We start from the raw sequence: 26562 nt of genomic DNA on the forward strand, positions 1-26562 counted from the left end.
TCATGAGTCAGATCTCCTAAAATTATAAACCTAGTGGCTTTATTTACCTTCTGGCTTTTAAATTTTTACCATATGTTCAGATTACACTTTTAGGATTTTCCATATAATTTGCAGGTCTATTTTTTTTTTAATAAACAAAATAGCTCATTACACCATCTTATAACTGAAATCAGGCAGCCTCAGATTGATTAGACTCAATAAAATCATGGAAGTTGTCAACACTGATTAAACTAATGCTTGATCCTTCAAGGAATAATTATTTTATAATTAAGTGGTTTTTAAGCACATTTATTTACATAGACTTCTGCCAGTTTGCTAAGGCATGATTAAAAGCTGAAGTTAGTATCACTAGTGCTAACTAGATAAACTGGTGTGCTGTGCGTTTTAGGCACTGAGCTCTTTATTCCTTTAACTACAGCCTCCTTTCCTTGCAGCCACTACCAGCTCTACTGAGTCCTAAGCAAGTGACTTTAAAGCAAAACATTTTCCAGCAATCACAGAATCAGATCAGAAATGGCCTCAACAGGTCATTTAGTCCCATTTTGTGTTTAACCAAGATTTCCTTTCTTGCAATTTAAGGCAATTATTTTTATTCATATTGACTTTGGATATGAGAAACAGTTGTGCCATTTTTCTTTGCAACCAGATTTTTATATGAAAATCATTGTGTTTTCTCTCCACCATCTCTTCTGTAAAATGACTAAAAATTACTCAACCTGTACTCAGAAGCAAAGTCTTCTTGGTTTCCAGACATTCACTGCTTTCTCCTGGCTTCTCTGCATGCACTTTGTCTCTTAGTTTTCAAGTGCTATGCTCAAAACTGGAGACGTTACCAGCTCTTGCCTTGGTGGTTCTGAAGAAGCAGATGACACTCCAGTTTCTACATTTCCATTTTTACCTTTATTTGCAACATCATGATGTTGCAGATTAATTCTCAGAATATGATCCAAAATAATGCATCGGGGGGTTTTTTCAGTTGAAATTGAAAGAGTAAATTTAGTTTAGATATAAGGAAGAAATCTTTTACTGTGAGGATGAGTGAGGCCCTGGCACAGGTTGCCCAGAGCAGCTGTGGCTGCCCCATCCTTGGGAGTGTTCAAGGACAGGTTGGATGGGGCTCTGAGCAACCTGGTCTGGTGAAAGGTGTCCCTGCCCATGGCAGGGCACTGGAATGAGATTGTCCTTAAGGTCCCCTTCCAACCTAAATCTAGGATTCTAGGATTCTATGAAATTAAGCAGCTGTTCCTTTACTTGGATAGCTAATGGTTCCAGCTTGCACTTGTTCCTATTAGATAATGTCTTATCAGATCCCATCTGCACCTTGCCAGGATTATTCTGAATTCTAATCTTATCTGTTAATGTACCTGAACTCTGCTTGGTCTTGTTTGAAGATATTAAAAGGATACTCTATATGGTCCAGGGGGTAAATAAATGAAAACAGGGAATTTTATCTAGAACTGCTATGATGGGGTTAAACAACATACTGCAATTATTGGCAGCAACTGTAAAGCTGGAAAATTATGCTAAGTCTTAAACAAGATCAACGGTGTAGTTAAACACAGGCAAAGACCAATACTTCTTACTCAGAGATCAGTATGTGATTAATCTGTCAGATTTACTGATATGCTTAGTGTCAACAATTTTTATAATAATTGAGTGGTAGCATGATATGAATTCCTCTTGTTTTCTCATTTCTATGATTATTTGATAATTATTCATCTCTGTTTTCCCTCTTGTCATTAGCAGGTGAATGGGAAAAACACAGGAGCCGATGAAGCAGGTGGTACCTTCACCCTGTTGCCAGGACTGTTATCAACTCAGGTATAAGATGGAATTAAATCAGAATAATAAGCAGATTTGTAAGAGTATTTTATTAAAGATACTGTTGCAAAGCACAGAATAAGCTTTAAAGATGATGATAACTAACCTGGAATGTCTTTACTGGTACTCTACATAGACTGGAAGCAATTGCTAAGTTACAGAACAGTCACAGCCTGTTCTAGATGTCCTGCACTTAGTATATTGTTGAAGGTGATGCTATAAATGTATTCCCTTCTCTCCTCTGCTTTGTGGTGGTCCTGCCCTTAAAGTCCTTCATGTTTTCTATAGAAAGCACATCCCATTTGCTCTTAGGTATCTTGTGCCTTCTCCCTACAGAGTCCCCAGTGGTATCCAGCTTTGCCCAGATATTCACCATCCTCTCCTTTACTCCATACAGCCACTGGGACTAAAGTGTCAGCATCCCAGTGCTGCACTGGAGGCTTTTCAAATACCTGCATTAATGTTTGAGGTGTTACGTGTTAATAGAGCTGATACCTTCAACATCTATATGCTGAAATATTGGGGGCTATGTAATTAGATTAAGGAACCACATTCAAAGATATCTGAACATATTTTCTTGCATTTGTATAGTAACTTTATAAACTCAAAAAGAGTAAAGCAAGCACAGACACATGCCCTATACAAGCTGCAATACAGACAATATTGTACACACTTTGTAACAACAGTAATGAAAATGATGCCAATTATAAATAAAATTATAGACAGACTCTTCTTGAGATAACAGTTATAGTGAACAATGAAACATCCTTTTATAATCATGAGTAGAATTAGTAAAATATGTAACTACAGCAGAATATAATCAGCATGTTTAGTCTGCTTACATGTCTTAATTTGATCCACTATTGTCTGAGGGAAGCAAAAGAAATTGATATTTTTATAATTCATGCTTGCCCTAATTTGGAACACTTACTGCCTTATTGCTTTTTTAGTTAGGGTTTTTCCCTCCCCCCATTAATTTAGCTGGAAACATTACTATTCCTAAAATGTTCAAATCTGAACATGAACGTCTGATTCTCTTCTTTGAGCCAGCTTTTGCAAGGCTTAGCTCCAGAACAAGGTGTCCCCTATGCCCTGTGAAGATTATTTTACATTTACTCATCTCCTTGTTGGTAAAAAATTTTCACCATTCTTTTTAAAAGACCAGAGCACCATTTCTTTACTCTCCACATACAAGCACTGTGCTCCATGGAAGGTCCTCTTCAGCTTGCAAATGATGATCATGGCAGCAGGGGAAATCATGTCAGCTGGATCTTTCTCACCATCCTGTCCTTTCTCAGGGACCCTCTGTCCTCAGTTTTAAGATTTTTTTTCACCACTTAACTCTTTTTTTTTTAACACTTGATAGCTTAGCACTGTGCATGAGTATACACTTGTAATGTTTGAACTAAAAAATCTACACAGTTTTTGACAGCAACTCTAAGAAGCCACATTTCAGAAAAGGAGCACTCCAGCGTGTGGACAGAAATTTTGCAAATTCATTTCAGTGCAGCCCTTAACACCTGGCATCTGCCTCTTTTGGCTGTTTGCTCCATGAAAGACTTTGAATTTGTTTCTTACAGCTGTAAGTAATAGTCACAAAGAAGTAAGACTTATGATACATAGAAGAGTCCAAAACAACTTTTACTGCATGTTCTAATTTGACTGCTTTGGTGCCTTTTGCGACTGCTGCAGTATGTCAAAAAAGCAAAGGTGGTGCCAATTCAGATCTGGCACACGAGGTTCTGAGTTTTTATGAAATCTTTTGCCGACCAGTTCTTCCTCATGTCTTCTCCAAATCTGGTTCTCTCAGTTGTTCAGAAGCTTAGAAGTCCCTATTTCACTACTGCCATGCAGAAAAGAAATGCAAGAAAAATATTAAAAGTCAGAAGCCCACACTGCAGTACTGTATTTGCTAGCATGATGTGGTCCCTCCCACCTCACCATGTGTGGTTTTGCTCTAAATACCCATCCTTCAGTTATACTCAGAGCACCCACCACAGTCAGGAACTCTTTTAAAAAACCATACATTTCCTTCAACCCCTACCCCACCAGAACATGACCTTAAACAACGTTGTCATCTTGTTTCAGAAACTTTTGCTTCTTTTTCCTTTGCCTTCTGTTTTCAAAACAGCTACAGATTTGCTGAAGAAAAACTTCACTTCCCAAACCTCCCAGAAGGATGTTTTCATACTGTATGTGTTACTTTCCAGCAGTGGTTTATGGCTTGGCTTAGTGGATGCTCCAAAAATTGCACAAGTATTATTTCCCCTCAGCCACTCACAGCATGGAACACCCCAACTCTGAAATATTTCTTACTGCTTCATATTTGACTGTATTTTTGGTTGTGGTTTTTTTTATCTTGCCTAACTCAGAGGTAACTGTTATGTATTTACTCGACACACACACCCCCACATAACCCCCAAATTCTTATTTTAGGTTAAATGCAGATAAATTTTATAAATATTTACAATTTCAAGAAGTCTCTTTCAACCATACTAGTTCATGACAAATATGAGCAGCTTTGTGTCTGAGAGGAACAATCAAGAAACTGGAAATGCATGGTTGTAACTTTTGAGGACAATCCTCAGGGTTATTGTTTTTTTTTTTTTTTGCACACTGACTTCTTTCTCTGGATATGTGAACCACATTGAAGAAAGAATATGATTGTGCCACTTCTGCATAACTTATACTTGGTGTTTCTATCAGACTGTGGCAGCCCTGGCCCAAGTGGTTGTGTCTACACGGCAGAGGCTGCACATGAAGCCAGGCTGAGCAGCTCTTTGCATCACTTACCTGCCAAAGCATCCTCAAGGCCAGCTCAGGGCTGAATTTCCTGGCACACCTTGCAGAGGAAAGCCTCGAGTGATGCTCCACACCTTGGTGTGCACCATGGCCAGGCCCTCACTCACTGCATGTGCCAGGCCCAGGCTTGTCTGCTATTTCATCTGCCCTCTGTGCCATGTCACATACTTAAGGTGGGCAAAAAAGCCAGCTGGGACAAAAGGCTTTTGTTTTGTGCCATGAGGGCAATGTGAACAGGGGAAACACATCTTGGGCAAACTGCTGCTTCAAAGTACTGCTGGTTCTGGCAGCAAGGCCATATGTCTGCCTACCACATTCTTAAATTCTTGGAGGGGAATTCACTGGACCAGTGCTGTTTTTGCAAAGTAACTCTTACATGACTAGCTCAGAAGTCAGGAAGTCCTTTTTTTTTTTTTGTAAACTAACAAAGGAGGGAAAAAAGATGTTCTAACTACAGTATGCATGTGAGCACTGTTTTTCCCCTGGACATCCGTGTTTGCCATTGCTGTTCATTACCATGTCAGCCTGCACTTTCCAGTCCAAAATCTCTGTCATTTCCAAATCATGGACAACTCACACACACGACTGAGCTTCATTCCACCACCTCCCTGAAATTCATCGGCTGTGCTGTGTGGGACCACCTCTGAGTGCAGGAAGGTGGGCTGCCTGTGAATATTAAATCACATTTTTCCGATGAGACAGCAGAAACACTGCTAATCAGTGCCAACTGTGGTGGGGTGGGGGGTAGCACACATGGAGCCGCCGGCATTGCCGGGAGCCTGCAGCCCACAGGAAGGGAGATCTGAGATAAAACCTTGTGCCCTCCTCGCAGACTCAAACCGCCCAGCTGCCCTAAGCACAGAACTGTTTGGGGATGCACAGCCGCGGGAGGATCTGCTTCGCCCTCTCCCAGCAAACTGGAGCATTCCAGCCCTGGGAGCAGGGACAGGAGTGGTCCCAGCGAGCCACGAGATGGCGCTGGAACCCCCATCCCCGCATCCTGAGCCGCTGCAGAATTCCAGCCCTTCCCAGCGCTTACAGAGGATGCGGCTCCTTCCACTTCATCAAAGTCAGAGGAAGTCTGTGATTAGCTGGATGTTTACAAATAAAAGGAGGATCTGGAGACAGATCAAAGATGGCTCTCCAGATTTGGCTCGATACCAGGTTCCTGCGCTAATAGCATCTGCATGGGTTCCACTCTTATGTTCAGTGGCTGAACTTGGTGTATCTCATCGTGCATTAATAATGCTTTTTCAAGGCTTAGTGCATTTATTAGAAGTCTGAAGATTCAGCCAGCTAAGGACCTGAAGAAACAAAACAACAACACGCCTCAGCCAACAGGAGCTTCCAGGCTCCATCTAAGAGAAGCACCCACTGGGCTCTTCCTCACCCTGCTTCCTGCAATGTAAAGGGAACCAAGAAGCAAAGATAAGCACTGTTCCAAAATCCAAAGGATGTAGTACTTCAGTCTTAGTAAACAGGAGCAGTAGCTCCCCTAACACTCTCTAACAATCTAAGTAGCTTGGATGGTCCAATCATACCATATGTGCTTTTCACTGAGGAGACTATAGTTCATCCAGGATCTCAGTGGCCTTGTCACAGCCCAAAGGACCAGGGAGAGAAGTAGATGGGAGATAAAAGATGTGGTGTGTGAAATACACTGAGTTAATGTATATGTGTTCTAAGGGACATCTTTGTTTTGACTCTGTGTAACAAACCAACATAGCTTGTGAGGTCTGGGAGGCCACAGACTATTCATTCCTTCTCTCATAGCAGTGCTCTGTTTGAAGTTGGTATTTCTATTTGGGGTCTAAGCCACACTGAACTTGATCAAATAAACATTCTCCAAAGGAAACTGCCTTTGAACTATTTAACTCTTTGCACAACAAACTAAAGCTGACAGAACTGTAACAATTACTGTAAAATTTCTTGTGTCTTGACTGAGATCTTTTCCCGTTTTTAAGTTACTGTACATCAGGACCTCTGTCTTTTCTGGCAGAACTGACTGTGTCAGCAATGGCCAGTAAAATCTAAGTGAAACACAATCCATCTGAAAGCAGACTAGGTGGGGCTAACCTTCAGACTTCCAGGCACGCAGAGTATTAAGTGTCATATTTTACAGCATATGTAAGTGTACACAACTTCTATTTAATTCACCTGATAACAATGTAGCTCAGACATCTGAGCTCTCTCCTGGGCTGTGGGACATACTAAGACAATTTCTTCATCAGTTCCAAGAGATCCTACCCTGTATTTCTTCCTCCTAAAATATTACTGTATCTATCCTTTTCCCAAAGGAGGGATACTTTAGATTTTGTCTCTTAAAATGTTTCTGATTTATTCTAAGTAATTCAATAACCAATGGCTAGAAACCAGAACCTCAGTAATTTGGAAGCTGGGACTCTACCAGTAGGTACCAGTAGGAAACCCACAGGCAGGGAAGAAACCAGGGCACCATCTTTAGCATCCTAAATAAAAGCCCTAATAACAACTTGTGTAAGAGGAGCGTAACCGACACCAGAAGTCTGGTGTATCTGCTGCCAAAACCAAAAGCAATTTATGGTATTCAGCAAACTCTATTTTTAGCCAGCTTATCTGCATTTCCACAAACTTTCATGGTCTTTGGGGCTTTTGCCATGGAGAGAAGGACAGTATGTTATTTTTCCCTTTCATTTTCTGGGGAGTCAGAAGCAGAAGTCCCTCTGGTGACCATCCGCAATGTAGTGGGATGGTTACCTAAAAAGGAGAGAACAGGTATTACTGAGTTGTGTAGGTTCAACTGAACATGTGAGAGCTATTAAAAAAAGCAACTTCTTAGCCCTAATCATTGCTTTAAAACAGGAAGAAAGCTAATCTTCCTTTTCAAAAAACAGAAGGCAAATAAAAGAGCTGAAAGGATGCATTTCTAAAATAGCAAACTTGTCATCGGGGGAGATGGGGGAAAAGAGAGGGGGAAAGACTGATTTTTGCATCTTTTGTGTTGGCAAAGCAGCTGCTGCAGAGACCTTGGCAATTGCTGACACTGGTGGCACTTTGCCTGACAGACAAATTGAGAAACTAAGGATTTACAACAGTCCTGATTTCCAGTGGATTTCCTACAATCTACACAGCTTCCAGGATTTAGAGGCCTATAAGGGATGCACTCATTCCCTGTAAGGAGTCTGGGGATGTCTACAGAACTAGAAGACATATTTATCTGAAGTCACATCTTATTTGCAAACAAAAAAAGCACACCCCAAAATCTCATTGATGCAAGTCACACATGAGTTTGAGTGAAAACAATAAATGCAGCAGAACTTTGTCAGAGAGGGAAGTTCTTGAACCATTTCTTTTTTTTTTCTCCCACCGGAAATTCTACATGCAGCATTGTTTTTGTGGTTGTAGCTGCAGGAAGATTTACTATGGTTTTTAGTATGCCAGAAGACACAGGAAAGGATTAAACCTTTTCATTTTCTTGCAAGAGAATCAAAGATCCTGACCACGTCTGAACCTCAAGGTTACTGGGGTGAGGTGTGCCACACTGACTACACAAAAGAGACAGTCAAACCTGGCCTTGGACCATCTGAGGATTTCTCATCTCACAGTTCTGTTATGTTCCCTTTCATATATAATTAGGAAACTTTAGAAATGTATTTCCAGCCACTCTTACACAGGGAATCTGCGTGAATTACTGAAAACCACTTCTCTAAAAGCAAAATGCACGACATTTTCTTATGTATTAAATTAATTTAAAAATCCCCACCCTTCAAGATATTTGAGGGTAAAAATAACCCAAATGAAGATTCTGATAGCATTTCTCCTATGAAGCTGGCACTGGCCATTCAAGTACATGAAAAGGAACATGGGCTGTTTGTTTCAGGGCTGAATATTTATAGTCATGACGAAGTGATTCCTGAGTCATGAGCTCTACTGCCCTGTTACAAATTAAGATTTGTCTTTCTGCATTAAAAAAATAAAATCAGAATTAATTCCAGAATTGTGGAAGTGACTGTAAAAGTAGCAAAAGACACTTAATTTATAAAATGTGTCCTGATTTTTGGCATCTTTCCCCTACAAAATCTCAGCCTACTCACATGTCTCAAGAATACACCGCACAGCAATATTTTAGGAGTTTTTTGGAAGTTGGAAGAAAATACAGAAAACTGGTTTGTAGCTGAGAACTACAGAAATGTCAGCTTTTGAAAACATGTTCCTAATTTCTAGCTTTCAGCAGACTTTATAAAGTCAAATTAGTCATGCTTCATCTTTAAGTCTGCGACAAGCATCAAACCAGCTGAGAATTAGGGAAGTCAGAAGATTTGATTTTTAACCCTCTGAGATTGAGCAGCACTTAAGTCAGAAGCACACAGGGATAGTAACAAATACTGTCAGCATCAGCTTAACTTACACAGAGAATTACCCCGAGCTTTCAGCATCAGACCAAAATGAGACAACTGTCTCCCCTTACTGAGAAAATCAGCAAGGGGCACATGGCAACAGAGGAGCTCCACAGCTGCATCTGGGCCCACAGCTGGAAGGCAGGCAGGCCAGAGGAAGGTGGGAGCCATTCCTGGTGTTTGGGCAGACAAGGGGCCCAACTCATTCCTGGCCTCGGGCCAGGCCAACCACACAAACCCAGTGGTGCAGAGCACTACCCAGTCTGCTTCAAGAAACACCAAGAAAGCTCCAGAGCATATTTGTGGGATGAGCTGAATGCAGGAAGGTTTCCAGTTCTCACGAAGAGGGCAGATAGCAGAGATGTGTCTCATTTGTAAGAAGAGGTTGGGCTGCCTTTTTCCTTATCAGGAAATAGGAGATGAATGTAAGAGTTCAGCTTCCCCGAGGATGCTGGGGGGAGACAGAGACCGAGTTAAATTCGGGACATGCTCTGAGTTCTGGTACAGCTCGTTTCAGCTAAGAAGCCCCCTCCCAGCCTCTCATTCCTCCTCTTGTGCCACCCCTTCTATTGTGTTTGCACAAGATCTGACACAGAGATGGAGAGGGAATCACAGCAGGGAACTGATCCAGCCAAAAACCAGCCCCACAGGGAATAGAAAAAAGCCTGTTGTTTGATTCAGTGCATTGTGCAGCTCCATAGGTACGTGCTCTCTGACAATGGAGAGGGTGGCACACAGGGGAGAGGAGAGCTGAAACTAATGGGGAGAAGTAAAGGGCTGCCAGGACTCAAGGTGGCACAGACTCCAGGAGCAAATTCACGTCCTCGCCAATAGCTCTGAGACTCTTGATGGTTTAGCACTAGAGTATTCTAATACAATCGTATAGTCAAACTATTCATTTTTATAACAATGTATTTTTAATACATTCTCCAGGGCAATATATTTTCTGTCTACAGCTTTGAATAAAAAATACGCTGAATTATATGTTTTATACCAAGTGAAAGTATTACATAGAGAAATCCCCTAATTAAAGCATAAATTCTTAGAATTCCATGATACTCTATTTATTGAAACCAAGATTTCTCCACAGACCTGTTGGCTACAAATATCATTATACACAAATGTAAATACTCTTTGAACTAACAAGTCAGCAGGAAACATTTACAAGTATATATATATTAACATTTTAAACATCTCCTCTGAAAATGAAAAAGAAGCTCAATAGCTTTTGTGATATTTTAAAGCTCATACCAGGTCTTCATGAATTCCCTCTTTTTAACTTTCAGTAAATCTTGAAAGCTAAGAGCTAGGCTGGCCACTTAAAAATTCTTAGGATTGCAGCCCATAGCACTCCCAAAATGGGAAAAACAACAGAACACAGAGAGGTCCTCCAAAAATAAGAACAGCAAATCACTTTAAAATATAACTTATGGCATCCAGCAAATCTTTTTCTTTCTGGCTACGCCTTGTGCAATGCTTACACCTCCAGTTTTAAAGATCCTTAAGTGTTTTTACACGCTAATATTCACTAGGAGACGGAAAGGAACAATGTTATGGCAACAGAAAAGCACGAATGAGAGGAAAAGAACTCTTAAATAAAATATTTTTTGCTTCCCCTTCACGATCTTTCAAGTAACTGCAAAATTTCTAGGATAACTGCTGTTGATTTTTTTTCATGTCTGTTTTTGTTCTGTCTCCACATTAAATCATTTTTGTATGGTAGAAGCACTGAAACACCATCATTTCACTCTCCTGCAGATGTTGTCCGATTCTGGGGAGAACATTCATGAGTGGCCAGCCCGAGGCTGCCTCAGCACCCAGACCTTCTCCCCTTTCTCAGCAGCCAAATTCCTCCTGTCACTCCAGGCCTTTTCTCTAACAGTCCCATGCTGTTTCCCTGCACACTTTTACATTTCATCTCAAATACTCATCTATTTAAATATCCATCTACTTGCAAGCCAGACTGACTTGTTTATGTTCTCCTACACTCCCCTTGATCACTTCTCAGGCTACTTCAGTCATTCTGATTTTTTCTGCCTACATGTAAGTAGATCCACTTTTAAGCTTCCCTGCAGTGCAATTCATGCTCTTTGTGAGCCTTAGCATGGACTTTCATACATGTGAACTCCAAGGCACTGGGTTTTGTTTTCCTAGAACAGGAAAAAACATCAATTCAAGCTCAGTTGGAAAGGTTTAACAAACTTTACTTTGAAAGGCTACTACAACAACACAGCTTATAATTGAAAAACAGAGGTATTCAGGGTGTTTATAAAGTTCGATAGTACACATAAATACCATCATTCCCAGTTTCTCCATTTAACTTCTGTAGTTGACAGGTCTACTTGCACTAGGAAGTCACATTTTTTAAGAAACATTTTTGGGTCAAGTTCAGACCAATAAACTCTAAACAAGGGCTCCTGATCCTGAGCAGGAGGCTAAATAAATCACCCTTAGCCCTTCACCGAATTCAGGAGTGATCCCTTACATGGCAGAGGTCACCTCCTGCCTTTCAGCAAGGTCTTTAATCTGGGCTGTGCCGTGTCCCCACAGCGCTGGGGCAGCGGGGCCGGCCGTGCTTGGTACGCAAGCGGCGCTGGTTTGTGAGCTCATGGCTCAGGCCCACAGCTCCCCGGCCAAGCTGAGTCATCCTCACTCTGCTCTCACACCCGGGACATTTTATCCACTCCTCCAGCCACCCCCTCCATGCCACCTTTGGGATCTGCTTCCCACTGCACAGCTCTAATCCTGCCTGCCTGCCTTTGCCACTCCTTCCCATTCAGGATCTCTTCTCCCAGTCATTCCTCCCACTCCTCCAGTGCCACGAGACCCTCCTGCCAGCTCCCCCAGCGCTCTCCAGTTCTCCTTCACTTCCCTTGACTGCTTTTCCCAATCCAGCTGGTACTGTGAGGGATAACCTGCATGTCAGAGAATCACTGTGTGCAGTGTATGAAGCCCCCAGCTCTGGAGTGCTGGAGTATTCATGTATTCATGCCTGTGCTCTTTTGGCTCCAGTGATGTCAAGGACTCGGTTGACTTCAGCATCGTACAAGAAAACAAAGGACTGAGCAGTTAAAGCAAAACACTAAAAGCCCACTAAACTGTGCCCAAAGCAGCTGGTGCCTTGGAGCAGCTGCTGGCTCAGCACCAAGGGCTGGTGGGGGAGGCTTCTCCATCACTGCAGAAATGCACACGTCTGCCAACCAAGAGAAATCCTAATGCACATTTGAAACTGAATAAATGCAAGGCAGCTCACAGTACTTTTAACAGTTAAAGTGGAGATTCTGAATTGAATATTCACTCCTCTGAATAGTCTAAAATTAAAACTCGATACCCTTCATAATCCCCAAGAAACTAGGAATGAAACTCAACTCTGACAGAAACAAGCACATGAAAGCCCTGGACTAGACCGTCACCTCTTGGCTCCTATTCTCAACTCCACCACTGGCACATGAGGTGATAGAACATTTCAGCTGGAAGGGACCTGCAATGATCATCTAATCCAACTGCCTTAATTGCTGATCTAAATTACTTTCCTCCCTCCATAGCTCAGTGGGAAATAGCATTACCACCCTCTTTGATAAAGTGAGATCTGCTGGGAGAAGGTACAACTAGGTTTTATTTTTTAATTGTTTTCTCCACAATTACGTATTAGGATCCTTTCCTCCACCCCATCACAAATCACACATTTAACAAACGTTTAGACAGCTGGTGCCTAAGAGTCAAAGCCAGTTGCTCTCTCAAAGGCCAAAGTGTCTCACTGAATTGGTGTCAGCTGGTACTTAGTAGGATTTTTAAATTCAATTAAATTAAGAAACAAGCTGCACAGATTAGGGCTCTGCTAGAATCAGAAAGAAATCTTAAAAGACATAAAATATCTTTACATTTATTAAGCAAACTCTGCAGTCTTTTCTTGTTATATTCTTGTTGAAAAACAGAACATTCATAAAGTATCATGAAAACAAGAAGCAAAAAAACCTTAAGGTCCCAAGCAATGGGACTATCTCCACACTCACCCTGCTTTTAACTTTCCAACACAAGCAGCAAGACACAGTTCACAGCTAGGATGAAAATGCAGTGTTCAGTGCACATGGCCATACTGCACTCCTAGCAACCCACCACGGCCACTCCTCCCTTGTATGTTAGGATAAGCAGGTTAAATATACCCACAGAGGTACAGACAGTGAAAGAAAGGCCAACATCAGTTGAACAGCTCTGCTAGGACTTCCCATCTGGAAAACAACCACTGTGCTGGAACCCCTTGGTTATCCCAAGAGTCATTAATTCCCTTCCCCCTTGTGCACAGCAGCCAGAGCCTGCAAGGGTTAACTGAGCCTATGTGCTCTCACCCCTGGGAAGCAGCTTCCAACAAAGCCAAGAAGCAGGGGACCAGGACAGCCAGCTCTGCCCCTGCAGCAGAGTCAGAGCCCAAAGGATTATTTCTTGGCATTGTTGGTTTGGGGTTGGCTTTTTTTTTTTTTTCATTTTGAAAATTAATTTGGGGATTACGAACAATTATGCTCTTGCACATTAATCGCTGGCATCTAAAATTTTCGCATGAAGAAACAACACATGGAAATATTAAAGCACTCATCTTACGGACATGGATCCGAGAACTGTTTAATAGCAGTCAGTGAAGGGGTAACATTGTGCTTTTAATCTACAGTTTAAAAATAATGATTTGTATATCTACGTAGTAAAACAATAAAATTAAGAACAGAAACTGGTATTAGGAAACAGTGAAAATGTAATAATTAAACACATGATGCTTTTCAAAGCTTTATACTTAATGAGCCTAAATAGACACCTATGGTTAGGAGGGTCTTAAAAAAATAATAAAAAAGAGACTTATTTTCAATTTTTTTTCCTTTTCAAATTTTTTTACTATACTTATGCTTTGCTTTGGTGTTCTCTCTGCTGCCAACTTAATGCTTTAACAGTATGTTTATGCTTATGTTCTTTTCAAATGCTTGGCATTATAATGAGATCTCATATCTTTCCTCAAATTAAATTTTGCTCCACATACTCCACATGTATACAGATGAACATCCCTGTGCTGCTCCAGTTGCTCATTATTTGGGAATATCTGAAAGCAGACCTGGCATATAGTCTCTCCAGCTGATAAGTGAGATATCATATGCCGTACATGGTCATGTTTTCGGAAGTTTCCTTGATCACAAATGGAACAGACATACCTGGCCATGCCTTTGTGCATATCATTGTGGAGCCGCAACTGGCGCTCTCTTAAGAACTGCTTCCCACATGTCTGACAAACAAACTGTTTTTCCTTGGTATGAACGGTATAGTGTTCCCGCAAGTGGCAACGTTGATAAAATCCTTTCCCGCAAAGGTTGCAGAAATGCTTACGCCTGTGATCCCTCTCGTTGTCTTCCAACATGGAGTTCTTGAACAGATCTTGCTCCAGGCAGTTTGACATATGTTCAACCACTAGGTTTTCTGTATCAAAACGCTGGCCGCAATTAGGGCATCGGAAAGGACAGGCAGAATGCTTGTATAACTGGTTTTTTTGAAGGCTGTTCATTTGGAAGTGACTGTCCCTGAAGTCCTCTAGCATCTCTGCAAACATCATGTCCCTTATTTCTGACTGCTCCTCGGGGTTTTCTTCCAAGTCCATTTTCTCCTCAGAATTTCTGATCCCGTTCATGGTCAGATCCTGGGGTTCTCCACAGGTCTGTGCATGCTCCTGTAGCTGCTTGCCTTTGACCAGTATTTGACCACACTTGCCACAAGCACATATATTTTCTATGTGTTTGGATAAATAATGAGAGGACAGATCTTCCTCAGTGATTGTTAGACCACAAAGTTCACAGGGAGCATTCTCCACATCTTCCTGCACTGAAGAAGCCTTGCTGTTAAGGTGCCGTGGACTTTTCAAACACTTTCTTTCATCCTCATCCATGGATAAGCGAGGCTTTAGAGTCTTCCGAGCATTTCTCTTCTCTCTCATCTCTTCCTCGACGTAGTATCTGTAAAGCGGCTCTTCCTGTTCATCGTCTAGGTCGTCATTGTCAGAAGACTCATTGCAGTCTTTATCTGCCACCTTGATAATATTAAAATCCTTCAGCTCATCCGTAGGATTGTCCTCTGGCTCCACCTTGATGATAATCCTCTTCCTCTCAGAGGCTCTACTTCCTTCTTCACCTGATGTCTCGGAGGCAACAGTGCTGCTTTTTCTGCTCGTGATGTTTGACACGGGAGACGATGAATCGTCCGCAGCATGGTTCGAGTCCCCCTTGTATTTTTCTGTTTGTGTGGAGATCATTTTAGAAGTAGAGTTCTTTTCACTAAAGTCTATTTTCTCAGCACTGTAGTACCTGGCACTTTGGTAGGAATGCCTGTTGGTGCATGTTAACACGTGCTCATCCAGTAGCTTTTCACAGCTAAAGCTAAACCCGCAGCTGTCGCAGGTGAAGCTCCTTCCAAACCGGCGCGAGTGCGACACGCGCTCTTTCGTGTGAGAGAATTTGGACGTGGTGCTTTTTTTGCAGACATCAAACAGTTGCTCAGGGAAGCTGTTGAGGTGCAAAGTTTCTTCCTCAGGCTCTTTGTTATGGGATGTATTTACCGTTGAACTTGGTGGCTCCATGCCCCACCTGTTTGCTTCGCTGCCATTTCTAGCAAGTGCGTCTTCATACATTCTCACACCAAATATCATTTTATTAATCTGCGTGCTAGAAGCAGGAGATGAACATTTTAAACTAGATGAGTCTGTGTCCTGTATATCTTCTAGACACTCAGGTACGTTATATAGCTGTAAATAGTTCATGGCCACTTTAAATTGCTCGAAATTGGCAGGGGCTGTCATAATTTTTCCTAAATACATGAACTGTAAAATAAGATCAAAGCATTCAGCGCTAATCTTCATGTTGCTTAGATTCAGCTGGGCTGTAGTGTTTTGATGGTTCATAAAAAACATCCTAAAATAGGCGCTGCAGGCAGCAAGGACTGCTTTATGTGCTTGAAAATAAATATCATCGATAGCGATGCAGCAGTCGCACAGAAAGCCCCACTCTCTTTGCTTGTTTAGCTGCTGAAGGACATAGTTGCTATGGCTGGTTTTTGCCATCTTGTACTTCGATTACAGCCCTGCATAAAGAAAAAGGTATCTGTTAAATCACGAGCACAAAACCCAAAGCCTACTTCAACGTAGGGAGGAACTGCCATCTCTTTTCTCTCTAGATCTTCCTATTCTGCCAGTCTGCAGCACAGCTTCCTGTCTGGAGATCTCTGCTGGTAACTGCTTCTGAATATTGATGCCAGTGAAAGCATCCATAATTCCATGTGCTCACCACTAGACTTACAAGACTAGTAAACTAATAAACATAACCAGCACACATGTCAATCAGAGCTGCTAGAATATAAATTAGCAAAGTCTATCTATTATCTCCAAGTCCTACAGCCAAGGTTTTCAGATATGAATTCTGAATGCAGAACTTCAAAAACTTCACAGGGTAGACTTCTATAAGATGGCCCCAGGACAACACCTATACAAGGTAAACTGGCTGTCAGAAACCACTCTTCAGTCTCAACTTGCCTTTTTACCTGTCAGTCCAACGGGCACATGATGCAACACACACTGGAAACCAGGCCAGGCTCAAACTGGTCTTTCCCTCCCCATTAAAGGAAATTAAGTGACAACAGAGCACCCACACAAGCTACTCCACACATTCTGCTCTTTGTGGCAGCTGAGGGACCATCTCAACCTTCTCTGCAAGGCGTCCTGCAAACCAGGAACTGCAAACTCAAACGCCTTCTGAGAAGCAGAGGGCAGCCCAGCTGCGGTGGCACGTCCCACGTTCGAGCCCAGAGCTGCAGATGGTGACCAGGCAAGCTGCGTGACAGCCACAGGGACTGCAGAGGCAGGAAGTGGTGCACGCCGTGCCTCCAACTGCTCTCAAAACCACTCGTTCAGAGCGCAGAAATGTAACCAAAACACGTAGATGGGAAACCGGACAAAGAAAAACTCAGCAATGGAGAAATGAGAGAGCCAGAGGTGGAGCCATGGTGAAATGAAGCCTCGGCAAAGACTGGAGAGAAAGGTCTGCCAATGCTGAGGGTTGCTCTATGTGAAAGGACTAACTATTCCTCAAGAGAAAAGAGGAATAAAACATCATGGTTTATGTTAACAAAAATATCCAGAAGAAATGCAGTGTATACAGGAGGTGTGTGTTTGATTAAAGACAAACTTCACCAAGTGTGGCCAGCACCTAATCACGACTCACTTTGGAAAACCTTTACTGATACACATAAGCTGTTCTAACTGCACAGGCTGAGGGGGTGAGGAACCAGAAGAGGGTATAGAGAACACCCTAATTGAAATGAAAAACATAAAGCAGTAATAAGGATTCTTAACATTTTGAAAGGTTATTGCAAACAGTACAAATAACTCCATGACATTTGTGCAAATAAAGACCAGGCTAGCAAATAATATATACTAAAGGGCATTTTATGACTCAATGAAATGCATGGATTGATTTGCAACCACTCTTTCAACTGCCCAAAATTTAAACACAACACACACACAAATGCTCCATTTTTCTTATTTTCCTAACAGCTTACATCTCCTAGGGGGAAAAATGGGTAGAGAAATTAAATTCCACAATTAGTGTTGAATTCGCAAGTCATAGGCATTGCCTGGCTTGTTAAGCAGCAAACCTAGAATTAAGTCCCCGTTCTTCATTCCACAAAGGACTGCCATGGCAGAAAGGCTCCCAAGATCTCGAGAAAAGAACATGCTCACCCCACCCAGCAATATTCCCTACTGCCAACTCACACAGCAGTTCCTATGGCTCACCCCCAGCACAAGATCTTGTCTGGCAACAGGAACCTTGAGATTTGGGTTGAACTACCCTGACAATGAGCATTTGAATGGCAGCTGCTCCTCTCCTCTCTACCCAACCCTCCACACCCAGAACTCCAGGCTAGCACCCTGCCATAATAATTCTCAGATTGGTTTGGCCCAGTGATGTCCACTGCAGAAATGCAACTCGTTGCATGGAATTAATTTCTCTTTTTTTACTAACTTGCAAGGCAGTGGCTTTGGAAGTAGGAGAACCTCTGAAGCAACTCCACATCTTTTCAACAGAAACTGATTATCGTCTGTGTCACTGGGTGATTTCAGAAGTTTCTGTGAAGAACAGCAAAGCTTTGACATCAAGTAATAATAAAAGTGCACTTCATATTCTTCCAAGTGGTAACGTGTTTTGGATTTGAGGCAATTCATTAGATGCTTAAATGTTACTCAATCTATTGTATTAAGAATGGCAGCTGCGTAATGATAAGGAATTAACTTCAACTTCCACATTCTAAGAGTGAAAATCAACGAGAAAATGAGATGATCCCATCTAAGGCACCACTGGCCTCTCAGTGTGAGCTGCCAACACGACAAGAAAAGGCTCAGGACAGCTCATGTTAACTTCCCCATCCTCATAAAGTGGCAAGTTCAAAATGTTTTATTTAACTGTGATTTTTTTACACTACATACGCTCCACTGTGCCCTCCAATAGAAAACCAGCAATACAAACAGCAAGCCTGTACAAAACAGGTGGTCACAAACTATCTGCAGGCACCTGCAGATGGGGTTGTTTCCAGATGGTGGGAACAACAAGTGACAGCACACAAACTGGCCTTTTTCAAGTCTTCTTCTTTGAAAATGGTAAGAGATATTTCTCCTTTTGACAGATGGAAGTCCTGCAAAGCTTTCAGCACGTGGATCCTGATGTGCAACTATGACCCACTGGCAATGCTACCACTCAGGGAAAAACGGGTAGAGCATGAGGCTGCTTGAGCAGGATGGCAAGGTTTTCGATTTGATATGTACTTGCTCTCTACCACAATGCTACTACATGTAGGTATTAAAACAGAGTGTATGAGGTGATTTATATTAATGACAGTCCTGGCATCCTGCCTCTGGATGCTGTATTAACCTGCTGGATGTAACTTCCCACCACAAGAGCCTGTGTCGGGCTATTTAAAACTTTGACACATTTCAACCAGCAACAGCAAAACTTTCCTTCTGAAACCTTGGACTGATTACTTTTTTTCCCTCCTCCACAGAAAACCTCAGCCAAAATGGTTCCAAAAATGAGGCTAAGAAAAAGTTTTCATGTATGCATATTATTATTTGTTCATTTAGAAATTAAAAGTTTCTGTTCCAAAATCTTTGAGGAGATGCTTTATGTGGGAGAAAGCGTTATGACTTAGTTATGTTGCCACAATATAAAAATCTGCCTGAATTTGGCCAAACTACATGCTTCAGGGGGAGAAGATACAAATTATCAGTTTATTCACACTTAAGACTTTGTTAGTTATTGAAACTTCAGATTACAGCCTTGCTGAGAACATTTCATTTTCTTGCAGCTGCTTAGTAAACAAGGGCCTGCCTGAGCCATCCACAGTGAAATCCTCTTTTGCACAGAGCTCTGCCATGGTTTTAAACTACAAAAGGGTTGATTCAGATAGAGGGAAGAAATTTTTTATTATGAGGGTATTGAGACACTGGCACAGGTTGCCCAGAGAGGTGATGGATGCCCCAAACCTGGAAACACTCAAGGCCAGGCTGGACTGGGCTCTGAGCAGCCTGATTCTGTTGATATCCCTGCTCATTGCAAGGGGGTTGGACTAGATGGCATTTAAAGATCCATTCCAACCCAAACCATTCCATGATTCTATGTGCCACCTCCACAATGTCATAGCTGGTGGCAAAGCCTCCTGGAGACTGCTCCACAGCATGACTTCCCTCGTGGCAGCTGAGGGAGAAGATGCCCAGTTCTGGCTGAGGGAGAACCAGAGCCAGGAGGGGATGTAAGGAAAACACAGGGAGATTGGGAAATGTGAGGAGGATGTGACAGAAACCCTCTGGAAATCTGGAGAGAAGAAAAGGGCAGGCTGGGAGCACAGTGCTGAGCCAAGAGAAGGGCATTGGGCTTAGGAAGCAGCAGTGGGAATTAAAAATGGGTGCAATGAGGGTCTAAACAGTGGAGGGAAGAAGCCACTTGGGCAAGGGGCTGGGAAGAGCCAGGCTGCAGGGCGTAGGGCAGGAGGGGTAAAAACCACAGACAGGTTCTTCCTGGGGGATGGGTGGAAAACAATTGCAGCATTCATGCCTTCAGAGCAGGAACTGCACCCCAAATTCCCAATCCTGCCATGCCTTTGCCATCAACAAGCAGAACAGGCTTGCTGACAAACTCCTTCCCAACAAGAGCAAGCTCTCAGAAAATGGTAATTCATCATTACTTTGTTACTTTAATTGCTAAAATGGCAGCAATCTGCATTTATCACTCATGTGGGTGGATCCATACTGCAAACTATTTTTGAAGTTTGCTTTAGAAAAAGCTCCAGTTATTAGAATGAAAACAGGTCTTTTTACAGAAAATTCAAGGTATACACATATATTATGTGTATACCAAAGTATATTCTTCCATCCCTCTTACCAAAATTTCCCATTTTCTCAGCACATCCTCTGGATCTGTCCAGGCCTGGATCTGAGCAGTACAAGACAAGATCCCTGCTCATTTGGCCAAGCATTTGGAGGATGTGAAGTGAATAAAAAGTGGGGGACAAAAAGGAGGATCTCACAGTAATGACCACTGCTTGGAGAACATCATCCCATTGCTGTCAATGCCAGGACAAGTAATTTCAACCTTTCTGTTTTGTTTTTTTTAATAAGCCTGGCTTGCATTTTTTGGATGTCCAGTTTATTCACACAGATAAACACCACTGGTGGCAACTGAAGCCAGTGGGAGCTCTTCTCTATATGTAATAAACAGCAAGTATCTTGGACAATTAAAGCTCCACACAGGTGAGTTTGTCAATCCAAAACTTTTAATTATTTCTGATCCTCTTTTTCAAAGAGAGGAGAATCACCAGCCACTTGCTCAGTGGACTACCACACTTTGTGAAGCATCCAAATCCTGGAGGCACCAACCTCAAAAGCCCACTAGGAACCCAAGTGACTCCATCTTCAGCAGTGATTGATTTGTGTGGTAAATGCAGCACAGGCCACATTGGAAGCAATCATGAATGATGCAGCAGTGTTCTGAAAAAATGTGCTAGAAAAGCATCTGATATGAAAATGAAAACTGAAGGTATTCAACTTGGGCATTTTCACTCTGATTTTCAAACTCCAAGTCTCCATATGCATTTTATTTCCCTAGTAAACATTTATTTTTACACAGCCAAGCTTTGATTCAAGCTACTTGTCTGCCACCAGACTTTTCTTTTGAAGCACCACTTAGATACTATTCAGATGTGACCATGAACAAGGCTAAGCTGCACTACTACACTAACCAATTATGTTGTTTTTAAGTCTGCTAACAAGAAAAAATAGGTATTTACTACAGCTCCATGCCGTCATTTCCTCACACTCAAAAGTTTTCTGAGAGGTTTTAAAACAAAAGAAGTTAAAAAACTCCTCAAGCAAAGAAGTAGTGAAGTTCTTTTGCTAACTTCTCTGTCTTTAAAACAGACATACCACAAGGTTCAGAATTCAGGAGCCTTTCGGCTCCTAAAATTAGTAGGTGGTTTTCAAAACCCAGCATTTCCACTGCTGAGCAGGCAAAAACATAGCACTTACACGCTTAGTTACTGGCTCCTTTTCTTTGGAAACCAAGAACAGGCTAGACAAAAGTGTAATAAATGAGTGGAGAATTTGGTGCTAATAGAAAATGAGACTGGAAAACCTCAAGCAAACAACGCCCAGTTATCTAGAAAATGAGTGCACGAGGATCAGAAACCAAATCTCCCATCACTGTCTGTCTCCATACCCCACCCTGGTATGGCTTCCCAAGAACTCTTCCCCCTAATTTTGCCATTGTGGGTCAGATCTACCAAAAAGCCTGGATTCTTAAACGACAGCACTGACATGCTGCAGAAAATCCTACAGAACATGTACAAATTCTCCACACAACACCCAAGATGTTTTCGTGTTCTGCTACTGCACTGACCACAGAGCTGTCAACAGGCTACACCTTTTACCTAGAGATACTCAATAGGAAGCCATAGAGATTGCTCTGGGTGTCTCAGTTTACACAAACACTGAAAAAACAGCAAAGAACTTGGGACCAGGTGACAACTGTCCACCTCAACAGCGAGTATGCATCAGTTTGCATTGCAAGCACAGCCTTGATCATAAATTAAAACAGCTGTGGGAATTCTATGTACTGCCAGGGAAAATGTAATTAAGCTCCATTATTCAGGCTCTGAAGGACTAAAGGTATAATTTATCCTCCTCTCCCAGCCCTTCCAATCGCCTGCCTTTCAGGCATGTCAGTTGGGAAGGTGATTCCAATGAGGCAGATACTCATCTTCAGACACATCCTGATGGCTGAAGCAACTCATTTTAAACAGACTCCTGCACAATGTACAGGAACAAGTTTCAGGGCACTTGGGCTAGATCTGAACCAGGGGATGGGAAGATGCTCCAAAGCCTCGAGCATGAGCTGTCAGAGCTCCTGGATGCCCCGTTCTCCCCTGTTCAGCCAGCAGTTCTCTGCTGATTCAGCATCCATGCCCACAAATGAGAAACAGACATCAAATTTTAGCAAGTTATGCTTCTCAACTGCTAACTGAAAATTAGTTAAGATACATTACATGGTCTTAGGTCAGAACACTCCTCGAAAGACAAGGAATACAGCTTGACAGAAAAAAATAAGAAAACTGAGTTTGTGCTAAAGCCCCATCTCAACGTCAAACAACTTTAGATCAGATCTAGGGAGTAGAAGTCCTAGAGAGACCTTATGCAGTCCTTTAAAGTAACTTGCTAGCCACAAAGGTTGACTCTCGAAAGTCACAGTTATCTTTCATCTGGCACCTTTACAGTTGTCAGGCAACATGGTAATGATATGTTTAAAAGAAACTATTAGTGGGGAAAAAACTATGACACCCAATTTATGCTTTGCAGAAGAAACATGAGACTTTTCATCTCAGCTCTCTGAGTTACACCAACTTTCAACTTCTGGAGGCATCTTGGTAGTTTAACCACATCTTGAGACCCTCAAATGAAGTCCCAGGTGCCTTCCAGGAAAGGATCCTTGGCTAAATACAGGTTGCACTTTGGTGTAACAAGTTGCTGGATGCACATGAATGAAGCACAGAAACTTGTGACACACAGATCAGACTACAGGTTTTCTTGACTCCTCGTGGTCTTAAATGTTTCACATTTTACTTTCAGCATACTAAAAATAAAAATAAGGCTACTAGGGTCTCCATCCAATGAAATAGGTTTAATATGGGGGAGAAAAAGCAACAGCCAGTGAATTCTGGAGTTTTGCAGTGACACTGTGTGCTCAAATTAAAAACTACCAGACCAATTTGAGGATATAAATGGTCCTCATGCAAATTATGTCAGCTGCTGTGCCCACACACTGTGTCCACAGCAGAACTCTTTGGGTGAGGGTGTTTACCATTCCCAAGCAAAGGCAGGGCTGAATAACCCAGCTGCTGGAGAACCACTGCCCAAACTGAAAAATGAACACATGGCTTTTCACTCTACATGTGTGTAGGTCCAGAACAACTCTAGTAAGAGGCCCAGCTGTAACAACCAAGAGAAAGGACACCAGGCTTGTATCAGGGAACTTTCACTATCTCAGTTCTGAGCAGCTATTCTATTTTAATGCAGCAGGTAAATAGCTATTGCAGCTTTGTCCATCCTGGATTTTCAGGGCTTTCCACTGTCAGCAAGAACAGGAATCTGTGAAAGAAGCAGCCACTGACATTCAAGTAAGAAAGCATCTAAAAACCCAAATCTCTGGTTAGCATGAGCACTCTCAATGTAATCACTGCTAATTCCTGTGCCAGTGACAACAGTGGTTGAGTCTCATCAAGGGAAAGACTTGTGCAAGCAGAGCTGAAGCATCTGTTAAGTCTGTGATCTTATTCCACACAAAACTTTATGGCTACTAGGAAGAAGTGGCTTCTATTACTTCTCTGAGCTTCCCACACAGCACCAACCCACATCTTCATTACCTGCATCCAACCCCCTCAGTGGGTGCTGGTTCCCTCCTACCTCAAACATCAGCAGAGTGCAGCTAATACTACTTGTTACTCCTTAGGTTTTCTGGCCAGTCATCCAAAAATCTCTCCACAATCTTGTCAACTCGTTTTGCTGTTGCTGCCCAGGAAAATCTCTGCAACCGCTCGCGTTTGGCCGGTTTTCCCCACGGCCATATGGTCCCAACGCCTCTCCCGCCTCTCCTCCGCTCGCCATGAAAGCTTAACTTGTAATTCGGCAAAAACGAGAAGCCCGCATCCCCCTGCTCACGGCTGCTCTGTGGGTTTTTCCAAGAGCTGTAATGAGGAATGTTAAACAAACACCTTTAATTAAAGGAATGTTTGTTTAGTGTAATTAAATGCCTAAGGAACACCGCACTGTTGCAACCCCGGATAGTTTTGCAGTGCGTGCTGTACCTTGCGATACTCGAGCGCGAGGGAAATAATGCAAGCAAGTGACAACCTGGCAGTAACCACCCAAATATTAAGCAGCGTCCAAGCCATGCTACCCGTTTACCAACGCCTACGTGTCAAGAGGAACCGGCACTCCTGTATCAGCTGAAACGGGGTAAACTTGAGAAACTGAGTTACAAAAAATCCTGAAAAATAGAGAGGAATAAAAGCCCAGCCCCAAACTCACAGCGTTTTCAGTCCCATTTCCTCTACTCTCTTCAACTACCTTTCTATCCGAGCAGAAGAGAGGAGTCCTTTGAAGAACGAGACTTTCGACACCGCTCCCAGAGCGGCACAGGGTTTGTTTTTTATGTGACAAAAGTATTCCCCTTCCTTTCCAGCCGCCTCCACGGCGATCCAGCGCACTGCCAGCCCCGAGTGAAACCCAAGTCTCCCGCCTGGCAGGGTGGAGCATTCCCTCCGGGCTGCAGCTCCGCTCCGTTTTTCGCTAAACTACCGCAACTCGCTCGAAGTTTTGGGGCGTTTATTTTGTGAAGACAAAAGGAAGAGAAGCGGCGGGACCCACGGCGGGGGCCGGGGCCAGGCGCGATAGCGGCACTCGAGATGTTTACCGCGACTTCGAGCCCCGGAGCCACGCGGGCGGCGCGGTGCCCTTCCCTTCCCTTCCCCGCCTCTCGCCCCTGCACCTCCCTAGGCCGCTTCTCGCTCTCCAGCGCGGCATCCCCCGACCCCCGCCCCGCAGGTGGAGCGCGCCCGCCGCGACCCCCGAAGAGAAGGAGGGAGGGCAGGAGGGAGGGAAGGAGCGAGCCGGAGCCGGACGCGCCGCCGCGGCGCCGCCGCTCAGCCCCCGCGCGGTCCCCGCGGCGCCGCTCCGCTCCGCGCCGTGCCCTGCCCGGCCGCCGGGTGCAAGGTCACCGCTCCGGCCGCCGGCCAGGGACCGGCCGCGGCTGGAAAGCCCCTACCTGGCAGCGCCGCCGCCACTATGGCGGGCCGCGCCGGGCCACACCGCCGCTCGGCACTTCCCACCTCCCGCCGCCGGCGAGCTGCGGCCGCCTCCCGCCTCCTCCTCCCCGGGTCCCGGCGGCGGCCCCCGGCCCCGCTTACCGCGGCTCGGGGAGAGGCGGCGGCCGCCGACGGGGAGCTGTTCCCGCGCCGCTCCCGCCGCTGCTGCTGCTGCCGCTGCCGCCGCGGCTGCAACAAAAGGACTTCCGCCCCGCCGCGCTGCCGCTGCCGCAGCGCCGGCTCCGCCGCGACCGCACGGAGCCGGACCCTCCCCTCGGCGGCCGCGGCTCCCGGCGCCGCCGCTGCCAGCGCTGCTGCGCCGCCGCCAATGCCGGGGCCCGGCGGGCGGCTCCCTGCCGCGCTCCGCTCTCCTCCCCATGCCGCCGGGGACGCGGCGCGGCGCGGGCTGGCGCTGCCGGAGCCCCCTCAGCCCGGCTCCTCCCCGTCCTCCGGCGGAGCCCCCCGGACCCGCGGCGGGGCAGCGTTCGCCGGCGGGCGCCCACCGGGACCCCGCGCTGCTCTGCCGGCCCCCCGCAGTCCGCCCCTTCCCCGCGCACCCGGGCTCGCCGCAGGGAACGGGCAGTCTCTGCTTTCCCCCCGAAGCGGCCGTGGCCGGTGCTAACGGGGAGGCTCCGGTCACCCGTGTGGGTGTCCGGCGATGGAGTGTTGTACCGCAGCCCCACGGCCCCCGCGTGGGACAGTTCAACTGCGAGAAAACCACTGCGAGCTGCGTGAGCAAGTATTTCCTTCTCGCTGCAATTTCACACGTTAATACCTCCGCCCTCCCTCCTGGAGCTTCACGGTGATGCAGGAGCACAGGGCTGGCGGCCACCGCCACGCTCCGTCACAGATCCCGAGAACAGCGCTTTTTTTCATCCTTCCAGGAGCTGTTCCAGGCCCCCTTCCCACCAGTGTCTGGACCTCTCCTGTGTGACAACATCCAGCTTCTCCGGAACTATCCCATGTGAGTAAGTGGGATTTCCGGCCCCTCTGCCATCTGCCGCAGATCTGAGAGAAAACATAAGCCAGGTCAGGCTTTCCTCCAGGTCTTACCACTTGACTTTTCCACCCCCAAAGTGACATTTGTCCTTCAGCACAAGCATTGTAAGTGCTTAATCCGCACAGCTCCATCATTCAGTTT

The 26562-nt window shown here is 44.3% G+C and overlaps 1 protein-coding gene across 5 annotated transcripts; it reads right to left on the reverse strand.

Annotated features, from left to right (window-relative positions):
* Positions 1 to 1856: 1856 nt before the first annotated feature.
* ZBTB1 (zinc finger and BTB domain containing 1) lies at positions 1857 to 26335 on the reverse strand. 5 transcript variants are annotated; one of them, XM_030948970.1, is made up of 3 exons: positions 25524 to 25673; positions 14192 to 16103; positions 1857 to 3664 (listed from the first exon to the last, which is right to left on the reverse strand). In XM_030948970.1, the coding sequence occupies exons 2-3, from the start codon at positions 16081 to 16083 to the stop codon at positions 3628 to 3630; spliced, it is 1929 nt and encodes a 642-aa protein (XP_030804830.1). In that variant the 5' UTR covers positions 16084 to 16103; positions 25524 to 25673; the 3' UTR covers positions 1857 to 3627. The 5 variants fall into 5 exon arrangements, with proteins under 5 accessions (XP_030804830.1, XP_030804828.1, XP_030804829.1 ...); XM_030948968.1 differs by lacking the exons at positions 1857 to 3664; positions 25524 to 25673 and adding an exon at positions 26197 to 26335 and having other exon boundaries at positions 13602 to 16103; XM_030948969.1 differs by lacking the exons at positions 1857 to 3664; positions 25524 to 25673 and adding an exon at positions 25979 to 26178 and having other exon boundaries at positions 13602 to 16103.
* Positions 26336 to 26562: the final 227 nt, after the last annotated feature.

Source organism: Camarhynchus parvulus, chromosome 5 (assembly GCF_901933205.1).
Source record: "Camarhynchus parvulus chromosome 5, STF_HiC, whole genome shotgun sequence".
NCBI classification, from domain to species: domain Eukaryota; kingdom Metazoa; phylum Chordata; class Aves; order Passeriformes; family Thraupidae; genus Camarhynchus; species Camarhynchus parvulus.

What these genes read in the sequence shown, in the direction of transcription:
- ZBTB1 (XM_030948968.1), bottom strand. Translation starts at nt 16,083, where the DNA reads ATGGCAAAAACCAGCCATAGCAACTATGTCCTTCAGCAGCTAAACAAG.